This window comes from Lissotriton vulgaris, chromosome 2_1 (assembly GCF_964263255.1).
Source record: "Lissotriton vulgaris chromosome 2_1, aLisVul1.2, whole genome shotgun sequence".
Classification (NCBI taxonomy): Eukaryota; Metazoa; Chordata; class Amphibia; order Caudata; family Salamandridae; genus Lissotriton; species Lissotriton vulgaris.
The window spans coordinates 1585795197-1585814507 of record NC_141687.1 but is presented as its reverse complement, the minus strand read 5'-3'; the positions used below and the strand labels follow the sequence as shown (position 1 = coordinate 1585814507).

The 19311-nt window shown below is 42.5% G+C and overlaps 1 protein-coding gene across 1 annotated transcript in view; it reads left to right on the top strand.

The window, feature by feature from the left end:
- Positions 1-19311, top strand: part of LRP1B (LDL receptor related protein 1B) — a 3669685-nt gene that overhangs the window by 3411202 nt on the left and 239172 nt on the right. Inside the window, exons 79-80 of the mRNA XM_086955170.1 lie at positions 5995-6218; positions 7682-7788. Coding sequence (XP_086811296.1) covers positions 5995-6218; positions 7682-7788 — 331 coding nt within the window. The remainder of the gene's footprint in view (positions 1-5994; positions 6219-7681; positions 7789-19311) is intronic.

Here is a 19311-nt window from a genome sequence, read left to right as displayed (position 1 = left end):
CGAGTCACCTCGTGTTCCCACGGCAGTGCCTACTAAAAAGGGACCACATTTGGAGCGCCAAAGCCCTTTCCTGCATGGCATGGACTGTAGAGTCCATGGTGTGAATGAAAGGGGGGGCATGCAGACAGGGAGCACACCTTGTGCCCTCTTAAATGCATCCCATGACCTTGAGGTAGCAGGGGGCCCTGTAGGTCCAACTATGTTTCGTCACAGTTTCTATGGTGGCCTTAGGGGCATGAAAGCTGTGGTGGGGAGGAAACTTCAAATATGCCGGCAGTTGTGGCCATCCCATGATGGTCGGACTGTCGTAGTTGTAATTCGGAAGTCAGACTGCTGGTGCGGCAGCTCCCAACCACCACTGCTCCTCAGCAATGGATTTAGCAGTCGGATTGACCCCCCAACCTCATAATTAGGCACATCGTTTTAAATGTAGATTAGAGCATTGGCTATTGCCATTGCAAAATTGAAAGAGTGTTTAAGAGATGCAATGCGTTCACTCCGCAAGGCGAGGGAAAAGGTGTTCCAAAGTGTGGCTTATCAGGTATGTTTGTGAAAACCCATGACATTTGAGTTTGTGCACATTCAGATTGTCCTCTTTCATATTTTCCCACCTTTGAAATAGGAAGAGATCAGGGTCTGACTGGGCTGTCCGGCAATCAGGCAGCGCCAGATGGGCTGGGCAAAAGGTTCAATTTGTTGGCTGGTTTTTAAGCAATTGTAGGCTGGTTTCGTAGCTAGGTCGAACTGTTTTTACTATTTTTTTTATTTCAATGGTATTATCACTTTTTCAGCAATCTGCTTCACTTATTGGACCACTTTTATTTTGGGGCCCAGGCCTTTTTTTTGCTCCAGTCCGACCCTAGGATAGATTTATTATTTCCAAAGGATGAAGTACATTTCATCCATCATGGTAATAGATGTGGAACATCACATGTTGAGGGAAAATGTATTCGTCCAGGAGAAATAAAATAATTGTGAAAAAAAATATTCAATTGCACTCAAGTGTGTGCTCCCCCGAATGCAGACTTGTACTATGAGTACAGTTTTGCATTGTGAAAATTAATGATTTTCTCTGCTGTAAAGATGAATTGGTATTCAGACAAAATATCGGAATTTAAATATTGGGATACATAAATATCGAGTTTCAAATATCTTCATACAGGAATATTGCGTGCAAGGATATAACTGACAAGAATAAATTTTAAAGCAAGTAATATCGCTTTAAGCCTCTGAGGTGCCTTCTGAGTATATGTTTCAATAAATCCCACACTGGCATCAGTGTGGGTTTATTGAGACCAATAGTTTAGTTACAAACACTAGTGGTTTCAGAGAAGCCATCATGTTGCTGGGGAACTTTAGTTGTTGAGTTTCTAGCCCATGTGCTCTCTATGGCTTCCCTAGCACTTGCAATATCTAAGAATGGGCTTGAATATTTTTGGCACTTATCTGCTCATGCAGATATGCCCACACCTGTGATATATTATACCCTGTCTCAGGGCTGTGAAGTCTGCTAGAAGGGGGACTTAACTATACCTTAGGCAGTACTAGTTGGCATGGCACACAAGGAGTGTGCCATGTCAACTTTGTCATTTTGTCTGCACCAGACCATGAATGTTGCAGTGGCAGTCTGCATGGCCTAGGTGAAGGGTTCCCTAGGGGACCCTCTTCAGTCCTATTGCCCTAGGTACCCAGGTACCCTTTACTAGGGACTTACTGGGGTTTGAAGGGCCAATTCTAGAACATTTTTAGGGAAGTAGCGGTGGTACAGGGACCCTGAGCACTACAATCAAAACCACATCAAAAACCAGGCAAAAAGTGGGTGCTAACCATTTCAAAAGAGGCACTTTCTCACAATGCTGTTCAAAAGACTCCACCACATCGACATCCAAGGGGACTCACACAGATGTATCACCTCCTACCTCAGCAGAATACCCAAGGGGATTTACCTGCCACCCTGCACCTCTGAACCCAAGGAGATCGCATGTGATGTCCCCGAGGGCTCATTGCTCAGCTCCATGCTCTTCAATGCATATATGACTCCGCTGATCAAAATCGTCTGATTCCCCATCCTCAACATAATTTCCTACGCATATGACAACCAACTTATCCTCTTAATCACCAAAAACCCTATCACTACCAGAACCAAGTTCCACAGATGCATGACAAGTATCGTCAACTGGGTTAAGAACAACTTCCTACACCGGAATATTAGACAAGACTGAAGTACTGATCTTTGGCAAAAACAGTAATACTTGAAATAACTCCTAGTGGCCATCAGGCCTAAGTCCTGGACCCACTCCCTCTCACCATGCCAGAAACATTGGAATCCACATTAACAACAAGCTTACCATGAAATCAAAGACCAACAACAAATTTTCCGGCTGCTTCCTCACTTAGTGCATGCTACGTAAGATCTCCAAATGGCTCCTATGCACAAGAGATGCACTGTGACACAGTTGATTAGGCTACGGCAACACCCTCTATGTAGGAATCACTGCACACCTCCTACAGAGACTTTAGGCCATACAAAATGCCAAAGGCACACTCATCCTCAATCTTACATGTCAAACATACATCACCCCCTACCTCAGGCAACTCCATTTGCTCCCCATTCAGAAAAGATGCCAATTCAAGCTGTTAACACATGCACACAAGGCTCTTCACAACCAAGGATCCACTTACATTAAACACTGCCAGTACTTCCACCAACCGTTGAGAAGTCTATGCTCCATCTCCCTTTCACTTGTCCATACTGCCTGCATATACTGAAGCACAAGTGGAGAACCACCTTCTCTTACATCGCAGCAAAGACCTGAAACAGCCTTCCCACACAACTCTGGACCATCACCTAAATCAGTGTTTGTAAAGCACAAACTATTTACCCCAAAGGGTCTCAAGGGGCAGTCGGCCATCAGAGAGATTTAGCTATTGCCCAAAGTCACTTGATGCATGGTCCTGAGCTGAGCTGCCACTGGTGCCAGGTATTGAACTGTGAGCCCTGCATTCTGGAGTCAACTGCCCTGGCCATTCCTCAATTCTGGAATGCCTGAGGGCCCCGTAATACGTGACTGCTGAATGAGCCTCTGTCACCTGCAGTGCCTGGATACTCTTTTGTGTGATTAGCCATGTTTTATAAGTCCTGAATGATTGATTGAGCATTAGGGTGGTCTTCTCCCAAACCTTTTGCACTCCTTCTCCATTTTTGGTGATCTCTTTTATGCTGGCCTTGGAACTCTGTGCACGTTACAACTGCTAACCAGTGCAAAAGTGCATTGATCCCTCATTTAAACATGGTAACATTGGCCTATACCAAACTGGCATATTTAATTTACTTATACACCCTTAGTAAAGTTGTACTACATGTGCCCGGGACTTGTAAATTAAATGATACTAGTGGGCCTGAAGCATACGTTTTTGTCACCTATTTAAGTAGCCCTTAGAACATGTCTCACACCTGCCATCGCTTCCAGTGTGTGCAGTTTAATACACATTTTGCCAGGCCAAACCCTCCTTTTTAATACATTTAAATCACCCCAAAGATAGGCCCTAAACAGCCCAGAGTGCAGGGTGCAGTGTATTTAAAAAGTAGGAGATGTACTTTTGAATTTTTATGTACTTGTGTTGAAAAACTCTTAAATCTGCTTTTCACTACTGCAATACCTACCTCTCCAATGGACTAACATTGGCGTTATCTTATTACTTTGAATAAGATGTAATTTCAAAATTAGAGCAAGTATCCAGTTCATGTTTGGAGTCTTTGAAACTTAAATGAGAAATCCTAACTCATGACAAAGTAGGATTTTAAAAAGCAATTTTGAAAATGCCTTTTTTTAGAAAGTTGGTATTTTCCTATGCCAGCCATTTAGTGTTTGTAGTCTCTGGTCACATAACTGGGAGTAACTAACAGTACGTCTTTGTGTAGTCCTCCTAGACAGACACATACAATGGGAAGCTTAGGTTTGCCTGCATTGGCGATCACTAGCAGGTTAGGAGGGAGGAGCTGGGTACAGCTCTACTTGTACCTAAATATGGTACATCCTGCCTCTGTACATAGGGCTTAATACACCCTGCAGTTAGTCTGGAGCCAGGACAGGGAAGGCAGGATATCTGGGGTCTTCAAAAGGAAAAGTCTAGAAGCTTCTCCCCTACTTCAAAGGCACAACTGGCTATAAATCCAGGATCTCAGTCACCAACTCTGTAGTACACTTCTGGACCTGTGGATTATCTGTAAGGAAGAAGGACTGCTGTGCTGTTGAAGGACTGCCACTCTGCTGCCCTGCTGGCCTACTGCCTTGCTGCTGCCATGCTTCTCTGGCCTGTTGCCTCCTGCCCTTTGCCTGGGTGAGAAGAACTGGACCAGCCCCTCTTGAACCCAGGACACCCAGAGTGATTCCATAGGCTGTTCTGCTAGCTTCCTGTTCTGAGCCACATGGACGTAACAGGCTCCCAACCACCTGTACCAGGGCCCGAGCCACCTGGAGCAAGTCTCTGACCCCAAGCGGTGTCTCTAAGGTACTGGATCCTTGGTGAGGCCTAAGAAAGGCTGAATTGGAGTGTTTAGGCTCTTTGCGACCGCAATTGGGCCAGTTGGCACCAAATCCTTGTCACTCGCACAGCCTGGCAGCATGAATTTCCGTCAGCCCGACCCTATGCACTACACAAATAACCGCTCACATGGAGTGACACCTTGAAGCACCAACTCAACCGTCAGCAACAACATCAGGATCTTCATGCTATAGCAATGACTGTCCGCGACACCCGGCCTGCTCTTCGTGCTACATTGACAAATGTCTGTGAGACTTTTTGCTTCTCGTGGCCCCCTCTACCATGGATGGGTCTCATGGCATTGGACGAAAAAGGTAACTTTTCAGCTGAACTAACCTGTTCCCTGTATTCAACTTGTCCTCCATTGCAAATATCCTGGACCTTTGACTTTCTCCTGCTTTTACGCGACCAGATGGCCACAGGTGGTGCTTTATGATGCTTTTTGACCCTAAAATATGTATTACCTCCAGGGCTACTGATTAGATTTTTGCGTTTTGGGCTTGTTTAATTTATTAAAAATGTTCTCCATTTTTCTAAATGGGTGTGAGGGCATTATGTGTTACTATCTGAAGCTTTGCACAAATAATTTACACATTGCCTCCAAGCAAGGCCTGGCTGCTCTGTGCCAAGCTCCCACAGGGCTGAACACCGGTTCATTTGGGGTTTTCTTGTGACTTCACTAACACAAGAATTGTGGTTGCTGCTTGACCAGGACTCAAACCCCAACCCAATAATGACATCTATAAATAGACAATCAAGTTGAGAAGAGTAAATGTATACTTACTTATATATTCTATTCTTGTTGATTTTTTGGCCTTAAATATGCTCCCCACAGTATTTTATTATCAGTAAATTGTATTATATTAAAACTCAGTATTTTGAAATAAAACCCATTCATTCATACATACCTCTGTCATGTGTTTGTATGCATGTCTAGGAGAGTGGTGCCTATCCCTACATGGCTGCCTGCATATGGACTGCCTATTTATAGTTTAGTTGGTGCCTTTAGTTATTTTGTTTGGTTTTCATGAGATCCTATGGACGCCTGAGTGTCTAGTTTATTTTTGCATTGTTTAGCTGTCAACACGGGCGGTCGTGGCAGGTCGCTACCGCTCACGTGGAGAAACCTGCCGCTTGCTGTGAGAAAGCTTCCACTCAAGTAGAACATCAAGGGACAAACTCCCAGCATTTGCGCGAAGTTTGCAACTTACCACACTCTGACACTTGTGAAACTACACAGAGAGTGGCAAAGTTTTTCTGACACTTCCGACTCTGTGAACTTCGCCCAGGCCCATCTAAGACGAGTTTCATGAGAATCCTCTACTTATCTCCTTAAATGATTATATTCCTAAAATCCGAATCTATTTATACAGAAAAGGCAGTAAAGATTGAAATGCAAACACAATGTTTAACTGTAATTTGATAACATTATAATTTTTGCCTTTTCAGTGCCCGGAATTCAAAAGACCAAGGGATATTGCTGTAGATTGGGTAGCTGGAAACATTTATTGGACGGATCATTCGAGAATGCACTGGTTCAGTTACTACACAACTCATTGGACTAGTTTAAGATACTCTATCAATGTTGGACAAATCAACGGACCCAACTGTACACGCTTGCTCTCGAACATCGCAGGAGAGCCTTATGCAATTGCTGTTAATCCCAAGAAAGGGTAAGTGTTATCAAGTTCCACTATTGCCAGGAGTGTAAGTACCATTGGTGCAGCAAGTGCAGTGGCACAGAGGCCCAGTGGTGTACGCCCCAGTTATGATCGTCTTTTACTTCGCAAATGGGATGCAGGGTGTGACATTTCCTTGCTTGCAGTACTGTCCACGGTAGACTTGAAACACCGTTGATCATTGTGATCATGATATTGACTCCTACATTTGTTTAAAAAGTAAATGTTTTAAATTGGACCAGTAAGGAGGAGTGAAAAACATAAAAAGCTAAAACGCATTATTATTTGGTGAGAAGGTATACATTTTCACAGTGATTTTACAGTCTTGCAACCTAAATATGTGATCCTAAATTCTTGCTTAAGTGTTTGTTATGCCTGATTTGCAGCATTGTTAAAATCAATGGGGCTTATTTGCAAGCCTATTGTGCCGACTGTGCATCACTTTTATTGACACACCAGCAGCACAGTAGGTTTCCTCATATTTAGAAGTCCTTGTAAAGTCATCCTGCTTGATTTTTCATTACCTTGTACATTTATTTTCCTTTCACTCATAACTCTGCGTGAAGTTCCATGGGTGTTGCTGTGGATGTTCCCAAGGGTAAACAACCTTTACAACAAAACTTTTACAACGCACTACCATTACGACGCAACTTTTACATCGCAAACCATTACAACGCATTGCGCTAGAGGGAGCTCTAGGATAGGGAATAGGTTTAATTTACTATCCAACACCTTCCCTACTATCCACGGGGTCTGGAGTTGGAATAGTAAATTTAACTATTCCCTATCCAGCGCCCCAAAGCACTATGCGTTGTAAAGGCATGCGTTGTAAAAACTGCGTTGTAAAGGCATGCGTGGTAAAAGCATGCGTTTTAACGTCATACATCCGTTCCTAAGCAACATCCATGGAACTTGACGCATTCCCAGATTTACAACAATTTGTAATACTGAAAATGCGTCAGAAGGCTCAACGAGGAGAAATACTTTTATTACTATTTGTTTTGTCCTCTTTCTATGCATGCTACAGAATGCATAGAAAGAGGAAATGCCTTTAATGATTGTTTTTATGCAGGAAGGTGTACCTTCCTGTACAAAAACGATCATCCCCTCAGTGCAGGCACCCGCCCAAAATGAAGCAGGGATGTCTGCATTGGTGCACGACTGCTGTTCGTGCTCCGGCGCAGGGGAGAGGGACAGGAATGCGCCATATCTTGTAGGTACAACGCATTCATCCCATTTTATTTTGATGCATAGCAGCGCAGCAGGGAGGCTTTCTGCGCTTCTGTGTGTAAACACATCGTAATGAGGTCCACTGTTTCTTTCGTGGCCACCTTTCAGTTTTATGTTTTTCCCCGGTTTTCATTTCACTATTTTGAAAATGTCTTACAAAAACGTTCTATCTGTTTTCCTAACTGGTGTGATATGTCATGTGTTAACCTTCGTTTTGTGCAATTTAGAATGATGTATTGGACAGTTATTGGGGACCATTCACACATAGAAGAAGCTGCCATGGATGGTTCGATGAGAAGAACAATTGTACAAAAAAACCTGCAAAGGCCAACTGGTATGGTACATTTCAACCTTTAATTGCTAGAAAAAATGGTGATCATGTTTTGCTTCAAGTGTATCCTCGTGGTGCATTTGTATCATTGTGATGGTTTCATGTTAGTGAATTGCAGTCTTATGTGCAGTTTCACACTAAACTTCGAGCTGTGCAGTATTACTAATCCATGCACGCCTATGCCCGGTTTATTTTGCAAAATTCTTCCTTTCAGCATTTGAGCCAAGATTTAGTGCATGCATTTCATCGTACCAACTGTGATGATAGCAAACATAATTGGAAATAGAAAAAATGCATTAATAATTGGCAACAAACTTTGTTTGATTTCAAAACGTATTCGTGTTATATGATTGTGCAGACTCAGACAGATAAATTGATACCGACAGCTAGCTCAAGGTCAGGAACCAAGGCCTTGAACCAAGACCTGAGTTGGGTGCTTTGCTCTGACATCAAGTAGGTTCTAGCCTTTTCCCTGCTTTGTAGCTAAGCACCACTTTCATCGGTATTTATAAGTCACGGTCCATTTCCCTCTCTTCTTACTTATTGACCTTTTTTTCATTTTCCATACTTTTCTAAAATAAAAAAAACTGTTCTTTTGTATCTCCTCGCGCACCACATTCTTTAACCTGCCCTCGTAATCCTGATTGGTTGTATTAATCGGTTATCCATTACTTCTGCGTATTTATATTTTCGTTGAAGTGTTTATAGAGAATGAATATCAGCATAATTGTAGAGGGGGAATTTACAGTTATCAAATATAAATCAAAAAGGTTAAAATTCCAAGTTGCTGAACACAAGAAGGATAGTAACACATTTCCAGTTTCCCTAGGTCCCATGGGTTTCAGGCCAGATTGGATTTGCTCGTTAGAGCTATGATAAAAAGAAGTTATATTGTCCTAGATAACATTTTGTGAGGCGTTTGGAGGGGACCAAATTGCTTTTTCAGCATGTTACCCGGGGCCATATGTATCAACATCCTGATTTGCAATTCTCAAATTGCGATTTTTTAGAAATCGCTATTTGAGAATTGCAAATAGGGATGTATGTAAAAAAATTGCAATTTTTTAGCGATTTCCCATTCATTTCTATGGGCCAGGAAGCCCATAGGAATGAATGGGAAGTTATTCTCAATTTGCAATTCGCAATTTGAGAATTGCAATTTGAAAATAATTTCAAGGGTGCAGGGGTGTCAAAAGGACACCCTGATGCACCCCTGAAATAAGCATGGGTGCACATGTGGCACACATACATGTCCTAAGGGCATGTATGTATTTCACAGTGCACTTTGAAAAATGCAAAAAGGTGCTTTTTTTTAAGAAATCGCAAACTACCACCAACTTGAAGTTGGTGGTAATTTGCGATTCCTTAAGGCCAAATTGCACTTTTTTGGTGCTTCTTACATTGCATTTTTATAGAATAGATAAATTTGCGATTCCTTAAATGCAATCGCAAAATAAGGAATCGCAAATTTTGCGATACCTTATTTTGCCTTAATCCATACCATTTGGCAAAATTGCATTCGCAAACGCCAAAATTCTGCGATTTTTAGCGTTTGCAAATGCAATTTTGCTTGATACATATGGCCCCCGGTTTGGTAAAAGCACACTTCAAAAAATTCCCATGCACAGCCTGTGCAGACAGGTCTGATTTCGCTCTGAAGGAGGCACCATCATTGGGATGCAAGAGGCCATACCCTTTATATTGCACATGAGCCCTTGCTACTTGGGCTAGCCCCCTAACCCTCTAAAACAAAATGCACAGACCAAGTTTGCAGATAATTTACTAATATTCGCTAAGAGGAGGATCACCGCAAACTATAGGTCAATACACAGTCCAACTATCAGAGTGGGCCTGAACAGTAATGAGCTGGATCAATTATTAAAGCCAGGCTCTGAATAGGGAGGAGGCCCACAGCCTCAGTCTAGTGTTTGTTTGATATGAGTTTTATACAGGCAGCCAAGAATGACGAGAGTCCTCATAAAGTTTACATTAATTAAGGCATCATTGTTGTCTGCAATCATAGCTGTTTTCCTTCCCTCGTTCTCTTAACTGGAAATAAGACTGTTACATTTGACCCTGAGAGAGATCCCAAGATAGGTTTTACGCGCCATGCTCACCACCTCAGTTCATCCCTCACCTTAGCACTGTGCTCCAGTGCACTACATGCCACCATTTGATAATATTACCACACCCGTTACATTTTTTACATGCCTGCCACCAGTTACATAAGAGTTTTAACTTTCCCCAACATGGGCGTTATGGACCTTGAGCTTTGAGTGTTTAATTTATTGTTAAATGGGCAGGTTGGTCTATGTCTAGAGATGCTTCATGATAATGCAGAAAGCTTTGCAGGGGTGCTTTCTTGAATTTGGAAACCGCGAATGATGACTAGCAATAGACAGATTAGTTTGTTTTGTCATCAAATCACTGTTGAATTGAGAATCGATGTGAGGAAAGTTAGCAACACATTGTGTAAACATTTGAATTTCTGCAAAAAAGGATCATTTCACACTTTCAGGAGGATATAGGGCCATATGTATGTCTATTCACTTTTGCTAGTCGCAAATTGCGTCGAATTGCTACGCGCACTTTGCGACTCCCGAAAGTGAATGTACAACAGTGTTTGTGACTGCTTTTAAATAAAGCAGTTATTCTTTTAAGGCAGCCCGTTTTCCTTAAAGGAAAAGGGGATGCATTTAAAAAAGAAAAATGTAACTTTTCAGTTTCACTTTTTAAGAGCAGGCTTTGTTCTCTAGGACCACTGCCTGCTCTTTTCAAAAATATTTTTGCACCCAATCACAAAGTGGAAGGCATCCCATGGGGACCGCTTCCTGTTTGTGAGTGGCTTTCCACCTACTTGAAGAAGGTGGTAAACTGCAAGTGTTTTGCAACTGCAAATGCTGTCAGAAAACAATCATACATTGCTGTGAGACTCGCTCTTAGACTCGCCCTCGGCATGCCCCTTCCTAATAGTGAGTCGCAAACCATATTTTGCGAGTTGGCAATAGGTTATCGACTCGCAAAATAAGGTTTGTGCATGGGGCAAAACCAATTTTGCGGTTTCAAACAGGCCGAACGGTCGTACATCCGCCCCATAGAGTGTTCTTGAGGGAATAGACATGCTATTTGAATCTCTCACATGAAGAATGTCTGTGAATCTTTTCTGAAAAATAAACAAGCTAGAGGTCAGTTCGGTAAACGTTCAACCATTAAGCTCAGGGATAGGGAGCAAAATATAACAAATTGAAATTTATGCAGTAATTTGTAAACCTACACTCATGAAATAGAGGGTAGAGAAGAAGGAAACTGCAAAAATTTCAATTAATATAACATGCATACATTTCTCAGAAAATGTTCTTCTTTTCCTATGTTAGAAATATTTTGTGGCATCTTGTAGGACTTTTCTCCACAAGAGAATACTGTGTATAAAAATCACATGTGATACCAGCGGGAGTGCAGAAAGTGTCTAGAGGCTATGGCACATTGTTCCTGTATGACATTTTCAATTTAAATCAGACTTCTGTAGTCAAATAGTATGCAAAGCCATCATAATGGGCTTGAAACAAAACTTAAACGAAATACTAATGACATATAAAATAGGAGTTATGCAAGATCATGGTTGCTTAGTTTAAAATACCTTACTAGGCCGTATCGAAGGAAAAGAAAATTATCTTAGAACGCACAGATATCCCTAAAGAATGCAAACGCTGCAGGCAGAGAATGAGGCACAGATGGCTTTATTACATTGCAACAGTGAACATAGCAGGTTCCTCCTCTTGGTTTTATGCATGAATATAAAGTAAAACATGTAAAGACAATTTGAGCTGTAAACAGGAAAATGTTATCACTACTGTTAGAAATCCAGGCCGGACCAATCAGAGGGACCCCGGGCAAAGAGGGACTACTGACCATGAATTGTAACAACTTGTGTCTTTTGTCCTTGATGTTCTGGAGCACCCATACTGTGTAGCCTTTAACAGGGCACTAAGTACCCCATTTTATCACTTTCAGCTCAATTGTGATGTACATAAGTCAAAGGCTTACTCAAGAAAGGTGCTGTGAGCTAGAGACTTCCACTTCACAAAGTAAAAAACTAAACTCAATAAATCTATGCCCAGTCACTGCTTTTGCTTGTAACGGGAAACTCACTATATTATACTATATTTCTATTTACAAATACTACTTAACACTATGTATGTATATATATATATATAATTTTTTTTCACTGAAAAAAAACACAGGTTTCAGGGCACGAGATAGTTAGTTGGGTATTTCACTCGTACAAATCACATCAATCAGAGACTCTTCTAAAAGGATCAGTTCTTCTGAATTTCCTATTCAGCTGGCTGATCTCTTTGTATACTCCACCTCATCCCCCTGATAATGTGTGAAACTGTTGGTCACATTCAACTCTGGCCTGTTTTTCATCGCTCAAGTCAACAACTTAGTCTAAAACATTTTTCGAAATTAATCTTTCTCAAGGCTATCTTGCTTCTATGAATCACCCTTCATTCCATATAATATTAGTCCTCATAGTAGACATATTTAGTTAGGTTTTCTGCAATGACTTCTACATAGGACTACTAGTGAAATCCTTCAGAAATCTGCTAATGGTTGCAACTCAAGCTGTCCAGCTGAATATGTACAGATGTGAACACACCAAAGCAGTACTATGTGATCTTTTGGACTTGGTCCGCTCTGCAGGGTCTTCACCTTGTTTTCTGAACCCGTTTTGTTGACTGATAGGAATCTGTGCACTTTACAATTGCTTACCAATGTAAAAGTGCTGGTGGTCTCTTCTTTGAACATGGTGAAATTGGCTCACACCCAATTGGCGCCTTTAATTTACCTGAAAATCCTTTTTAAGTGATACTAGTTGTATGCATGACCTGTAAATTAAATGCTACTAGTGGGCCTACAGCTCTGCTTGTGCCACCCACTTAAGTAGCCCTTTAAACATGTCTCAGGCCTGCCATTATAGCCTGTGTGTGCAGTTTTAAACTGCTAATTTGACCTGGCCAAATACATCTTTTGCCAGGCCTAACCTTTCCTTTTTAATACATGTAAGTCACCCATATGTTAGGCACTAAACAGCCCATAGGGCAGGCTGCAGTGCAAGGCCTACCGCTCCTACCGTAGGATAGCATTGGATTACCTTACTACATTTAATAGGTGATAACCTGAAAACAGGTAGGATTGTCAATTTTGGTGTCTGAAGAATAATAACTGAAACCCCTATTTAATTGTAAAGTTGGTATTCAAGGCACAAATCTGAGGATAACACTTTTAGAAAGTTGACATATAAATGGGTGTGCCCCTATGGACCAGCTCCATTGGGCCTCTTTTAATAGTATATGAAAAAACTAAACCTAACTGTATTATTTCAGTCATAAATAGCTTTCAAATCAGGATCTAGGAAATTAATTGGCTTAACCCCTGGATGTATGCACAATATTTTTTTAAATCATTTTTACATGTGAAACAACATACAACATTTGATGGAGGGTACACTTTATACTTTTTTGTATATACATAAACATATACCATGAAACGTTTTTGGATCAATCAGTGCTGAACATGAATAACATATAACATGATAGACTAAAATAAACTGTGCAAAAGAATTGTGAAACAAAAATGCAAAGAAAATTGCCGTTCTCTATTCACATTAATACACAAAGCATGAGAAAGTACTCATAACACCATTCAACAATTCTCAACTAGAAACAGAGGTGACCAATCACTGTTATTCTTAACTGTGAACCTCTTGTTAATGATGACTCTTGGGGGTTGCAAATGCATTTAGTTAGCATGGGATAGTCATTCTGCGCAGATTCCCACTAAAATGTCATATTCTTGCAAGATGTTCACAAAGACTTTTTCAGCGATGTGTTTTGAACCTCCTTGGATTAACAAGGTTCTCCTCAGGACTATGACTGGCTGTGTTCTTGTATATCATGTGAATTGATGCTCCTTGAACTATTCCAATTGGCCGTTAGGCAGACAGCTCTTAATTCCGATTTAGTTTTTTTTAGAAGCCCCTGCACCGTGATCTGCTCTCTCCTCAGATGCAAACCGTTCTCAGCATTCTAAATGATTTTAAAACATTGTGAATATATGCAAGGGCTGAGTTAATTAATTTACTGGACCCTGATTTGAAAGCAATTTTTGATTGAAATAATACACCTATTTCTAGTTTTTTCATGTACTTTTAGAAAGTTGCCATTTTTTTGTCCCAATTATTTGGTGCTCCTGAGTCACATGACTATTGATTTTAGATGGCAATTGGCCTCTGTGTTTTGCTCCCAGACAGTGAGACAAAGGGGAGTAGATGTTGGAAGGATGGGCCATCTCTGACTTGATGAGAGGAGGAACTGTCACCTACCACAATTGCACATCACAAAGGATCTGCCTGACCACGCTCACAAATGGCTTGACATTAGACGTTAGTGCCTCCAGACAAGCTGAGCAAGGCAAGCTAGGCAGAACATTCCAAACACCTCTGCTGGTGGAAACCTATAGAACCTTCTCTTATTTCAAATCTGGGACCAAGTATACTATTGGGATTTCCTACCTAACTCTTCAGTACACCTTAGAATCTTTGGGTACTACAGAAGAGAGACTGCTATGCTGCTCTGCATCCACAAGGACTGCTACTCTACTGCTCTGCTGTTCTTCTGCCCTGCTGTTCTTCCGCCCTTCTGCCTGCTGTCCTGCTTGCTGAGAAGGAAGACTGGCCCTCCACCCTCCATCTCAGGCTGACCTGACTCCAAGGGTCATCTGACTAACCTCTTGTTCTGAGCTACAGGTGCCTAAAACTGGAGATTTTATGCCACCCTGCATCTGCCCTACTGACCTGCTACCAGGACATGCAATTAGACCTGCCTGAGCCCTGCTAGCCTCTGCTGGAGTATGTCCCTCTTCCCCAAGAGGCACCCCTCAATTCCTCGACCCTTGGTGTGGCATCAGTGAAGTTCTCACTGCAAGAAAAGGAGAAATACCAAACTTTTCTGTCCTTCATGACTACAAAGAAGCCCATTTGTGCAAAGATCTTGCCGTCTGCACAAACAGCCAAAGTGAAGCATTGATGACCCAGTCTCTTTGCAACACAGCAACTACCAGTGACCACTGGCAATGTGAGATCTGCACTTCACGCTACATCATTGACAGCCCATGGTGAACACCAACACGAAGCTCCAGCAGCGACTGTCCAGAACTCACAACAAGATCCTCGTCCTACAGCGATGACCATCCATGGGACCTTGCCTGCTCTTCACGCTACAGTGACAACCATCTGCTACACTACACAGTGGATTTTTAGCTCCAGAGTTTGAGATGGTAACTTTTTCACTTCTCCTAACCTGGTCCCTTTGTCCTGCCCACCCTCCATCGCAATACCAAAGAGAATGATGGACGGAGCATTTGAGCAAATCAAAAACTCACCTCCAGTCAACTGATGTGGGTTTAATCCATCACCATTCTTTGGCTCACTCCACCACCCCAGTTCAGACATGGCCATATGCAAATCAGTCTGACCCTGTGCCTGATGGGAACAGTCCAGCCCAAACTGCCAAGCCATCTCTTCCCTGGACCGGAAACAAGCATCCTGGGACCGGTTTCGGATTCATAATCCTCATCAGCCAGGCTATCTTGAATCCAGTGGTACAGTGAGCAAGGGAACCACGTCCGGGCATACCCTGCCAACTTAGGGCGAACAAAGGAATACCAAGGGGGATGATGGACGTTCGGTCTGGACTGTTCCCATGAGGCACAGGGTCAAGACCTATTTGCATATGGCCATGTCTGAACTGGGGTGGCTTGGTGAGCAAAATAACAATGGATTAAACCCAGATCTGTGACTGGGGTGAATGTTTTGCCATTGTGCAACATTCTGTCCATCGTCTTGTGTGTTTTGCTGTTCACCCTATGTGGGAAGGGTATGCCCAGCTGTGGGTCCCGTGCTCACTATGCCACTGGAGTCAAGCTATCCTGGCTGCTGATGGCGGATAGCTAGAAACCGGTCCTAGGATGCTTGATTCAGGTCAAGGGAAGACATGGCTTGGCAGTTCGGTCTGGACTGTTCCCATGAGGCACAAGGTCAATACTGATTTGCATATGGCCATGTCTGAACTGGGGTGGCTTGGTGAGAAAAATAACAATGGATTAAACCGAGATCTGTGACTGGGGGTGAATGTTTTGCCATTGTTCAACATTCTGTCCATCATCTTGTGTGTTTTGCTGTTCACCCTATGTGGGAAGGGTATGCACAGACGTAGGTCCCGTGCTCACTACGCCACTAGAGTCAAGCTATCCTAGCTGATGATGGCTGATAGCCAGAAACCGGTCCTAGGATGCTTCATTCCGGTCCAGGGAAGACATGACTTGGCAGTTCGGTCTGGACTGTTCCCATGAGGCACAGGGTCAGGACTGATTTGCATATGGCCATGTCTGAACTGGGGTGGCTTGGTGAGCCAAATAACGATAGATTAAACCCAGATCTGTGACTGGGGTTGAATGTTTTGCCATTGTGCAACATTCCGTCCATCATCTTGTGTGTTTTGCTGTTCACCCTATGTGGGAAGGGTATGCCCAGACGTGGGTACCGTGCTCACTACGCCACTGGAGTCAAGCTATCCTGGCTGAGGATGGCTGATAGCCAGAAATTGGTCCTAGGATGCTTGATTCCGGTCCAGGGAAAACTTGGCTTGGCAGTTCAGTCTGGCCTGTTCCCATGAGGCACAGGGTCAAGACTGATTTGCGTATGGCCATGTCTAAACTGGGGTGGCTTGGTGAGTAAAATAACAATGTTTTAAACCCAGATCTGTGACTGGTGGTGAATGTTTTGCCACCGTGCAACATTCCGTCCATCATCTTGTGTGTTTTACTGTTCACCCTATGTGGGAATGGTATGCCCAGACGTGGGTCCCGTGCTCACTACCCCACTGGAATCAAGCTATCCTGGGTGATGATGGCTGATAGCCAGAAACCGGTCCTAGGATGCTTGATTCCGGTCCAGGGAAGACATTGCTTGGTAGTTCGGTCTGGACTGTTCCCATGAGGCACAGGGTCAAGACTGATTTGCATATGGCCATGTCTGAACTGGGGTGGCTTGGTAAGCAAAATAACGATGGATTAAATTGCAATCTATTACTGGGTTTGAATGTTTTGCCATTGTGCAACATTCCGTCCATCATCTTGTGTGTTTTACAGTTCACCCTATGTGGGAAGGGTATACCCAGACGTGGGTCCCATGCTCACTACGCCACTGAAGTCAAGCTATCCTGGCAGATGATGGCTGATAGCCAGACACCGATCCTAGGATACTTGATTCCGGTCCTGGGAAGATATGGCTTGGCTGCTTGGTCTGGACTGTTCCCATGAGGCACAGGATCAAGACTGATTTGCATATGGCCATGTCTGAACTGGGGTGACTTGGTGAGCAAAATACCGATGGATTAAACCCAGATCTGTGACTGGGGGTGAGTGTTTTGCCATTGTGCAACAATCCGTCCATCATCTTGCGTGTTTTGCTGGTCACTCTATGTGGGAAGGATATGCCCAGACGTGGGTCCCGTGCTCACTACGCCAGTGGAGTCAAACTATCCTGGCTGATGATGGCTGATAGCCAAAAACCGGTCCTACGATGCTTGATTCCGGTCCAGGGTAGACATGGCTTGGCGGTTTGGTCTACAATGTTCCCAAGTGGCACAGGGTCAAGACAGATTTGCATATGGCCATGTATGAACTGGGATGGTTTGGTGAGCAAAATACGGATGGATTAAACCCAGATCTGTGACTGGGGGTGAATGTTTTGCCATTGTGCAACATTCCGTACATTAACTTGTGTGTTTTGCTGTTCACCCTCCATCACAGTAGGCTGATATTTTTACTTTCACCTGGGACGCACAACTAGATAACCACAAGTGGCTCTCTCTACATATAGTCACTACATTTACCAGAAACCTTGAAAATTGCAGGTCTTCGGTTCTAATGATGGACTTTTGCTCTTTTGGTCTCAAATAATTTATTGACTCTATTAATCTAAATTAGTGTGGGGTTTTTCTTGTGTTGCGTTTTCACTTTATTACTGTTTGACGTTCTGCATAAGCCTGATTGCCTTTGCTTTTGTGCCAAGCTACCACTGGGTTAAGCACAGGTTAGTTGTGGGTTTGCTTGTTGCTTCGCCCTGGTAGAAATTGTGATTGCTGCTTAAGTAAGGCTTCACCCCCCTCAACCAGTAACCGAGTTTCTCACAGGCTTCATATTGGCTACTAGTAAACAATCACAGTCCACAATACTGTGCACATTGAGCAAGGCCGTGCATGGGAGGGTCCTGACCTGGTCCAACAGATATTTTAAAGTACCAGCTGATCAGACAGATAAAGCAAGCTCCCTTAGGCAATTCAGCTAATAAATATAGACATTTCAAAGGCAGACCACTCACTGTCAAAGCACAAGTCTTTGGAAATCACTCCCAATCACCTGAAACGAGATTTCCAAAAGGTTTTAAACCTATTCTTGCTTGGAAACAGGTGACACTGCATACAGCAATCAGATGCACTTCATTTTAGGTCTGTTAGTTTAAAATCCATCTCATGTTTGTTGAATCTCTCCCATCCATTTAGCTCTCTCAGATGACTCTAAAGACCATCTACTTATAATGCAAATGAAATCATACATATGTGCCAAGAAGACTGTGAAGGGAAATTCACACTCAGGTTAATACTGTCGTTGTAGAGGGCATTGATGCATGCTGAGAAGGCACCAGCCTCAGGGGAGGTTTAACGTCCTTAGTAGAGTAAGCAATTTGTGAAGTGCCACAAAGATTGATTCAATGGCTCACATATTCACATACAGAGAGCAAGACTCTTCCTACAGTATGAACTGCCAAATTGATATCACCCATTTATTTATTTTTTTAAAGTTCAGAGTGAGACAATCATGTTAGGTAATGTGCCTGTCTGCAATCAAATGACAGTCTCGAGGTAAAAGAATAGTTGGAAAAATGCAGAAAAATGTACAAAGTGAAAAGTACAGGTAGATTAACAAACAGAGAAAAAAGCATAGCCAAACTGGCAACGAGTATTCATTGCCCTCTGAATATTCATTAATTTACAACTGTATGAGCAGCTTCATGTTTTAACACACAGTACAAATTCCATATGCATTAGCTCACTGGTACAACACTTATTTGACCATAAACATGCTTATTCTATTCAGACACAAATTATTTTAAACAAGCATTCATATTCCTTTGCTTACTTTTTGTCTCTGCTGGATAGACTGCGTGCAATGTATAAATGCATGTATTTATTCCATCTTTTGGGCACTGCATATGATTTAGGTTTGCAAATTAGGGTTTTGTCTGAATGCATTTTTCATTGCTCAGAATCCTGTAATTATCTTCTGCTTAGTCTTGATTGAATAGCCATCATACTAATTAAACGTTCCTGAACACATTTATTTAAATTGGCCGTTATTAAAAGTCTGATGCTATTTTTTCAAAGAAGATTAAAAAAAAATATT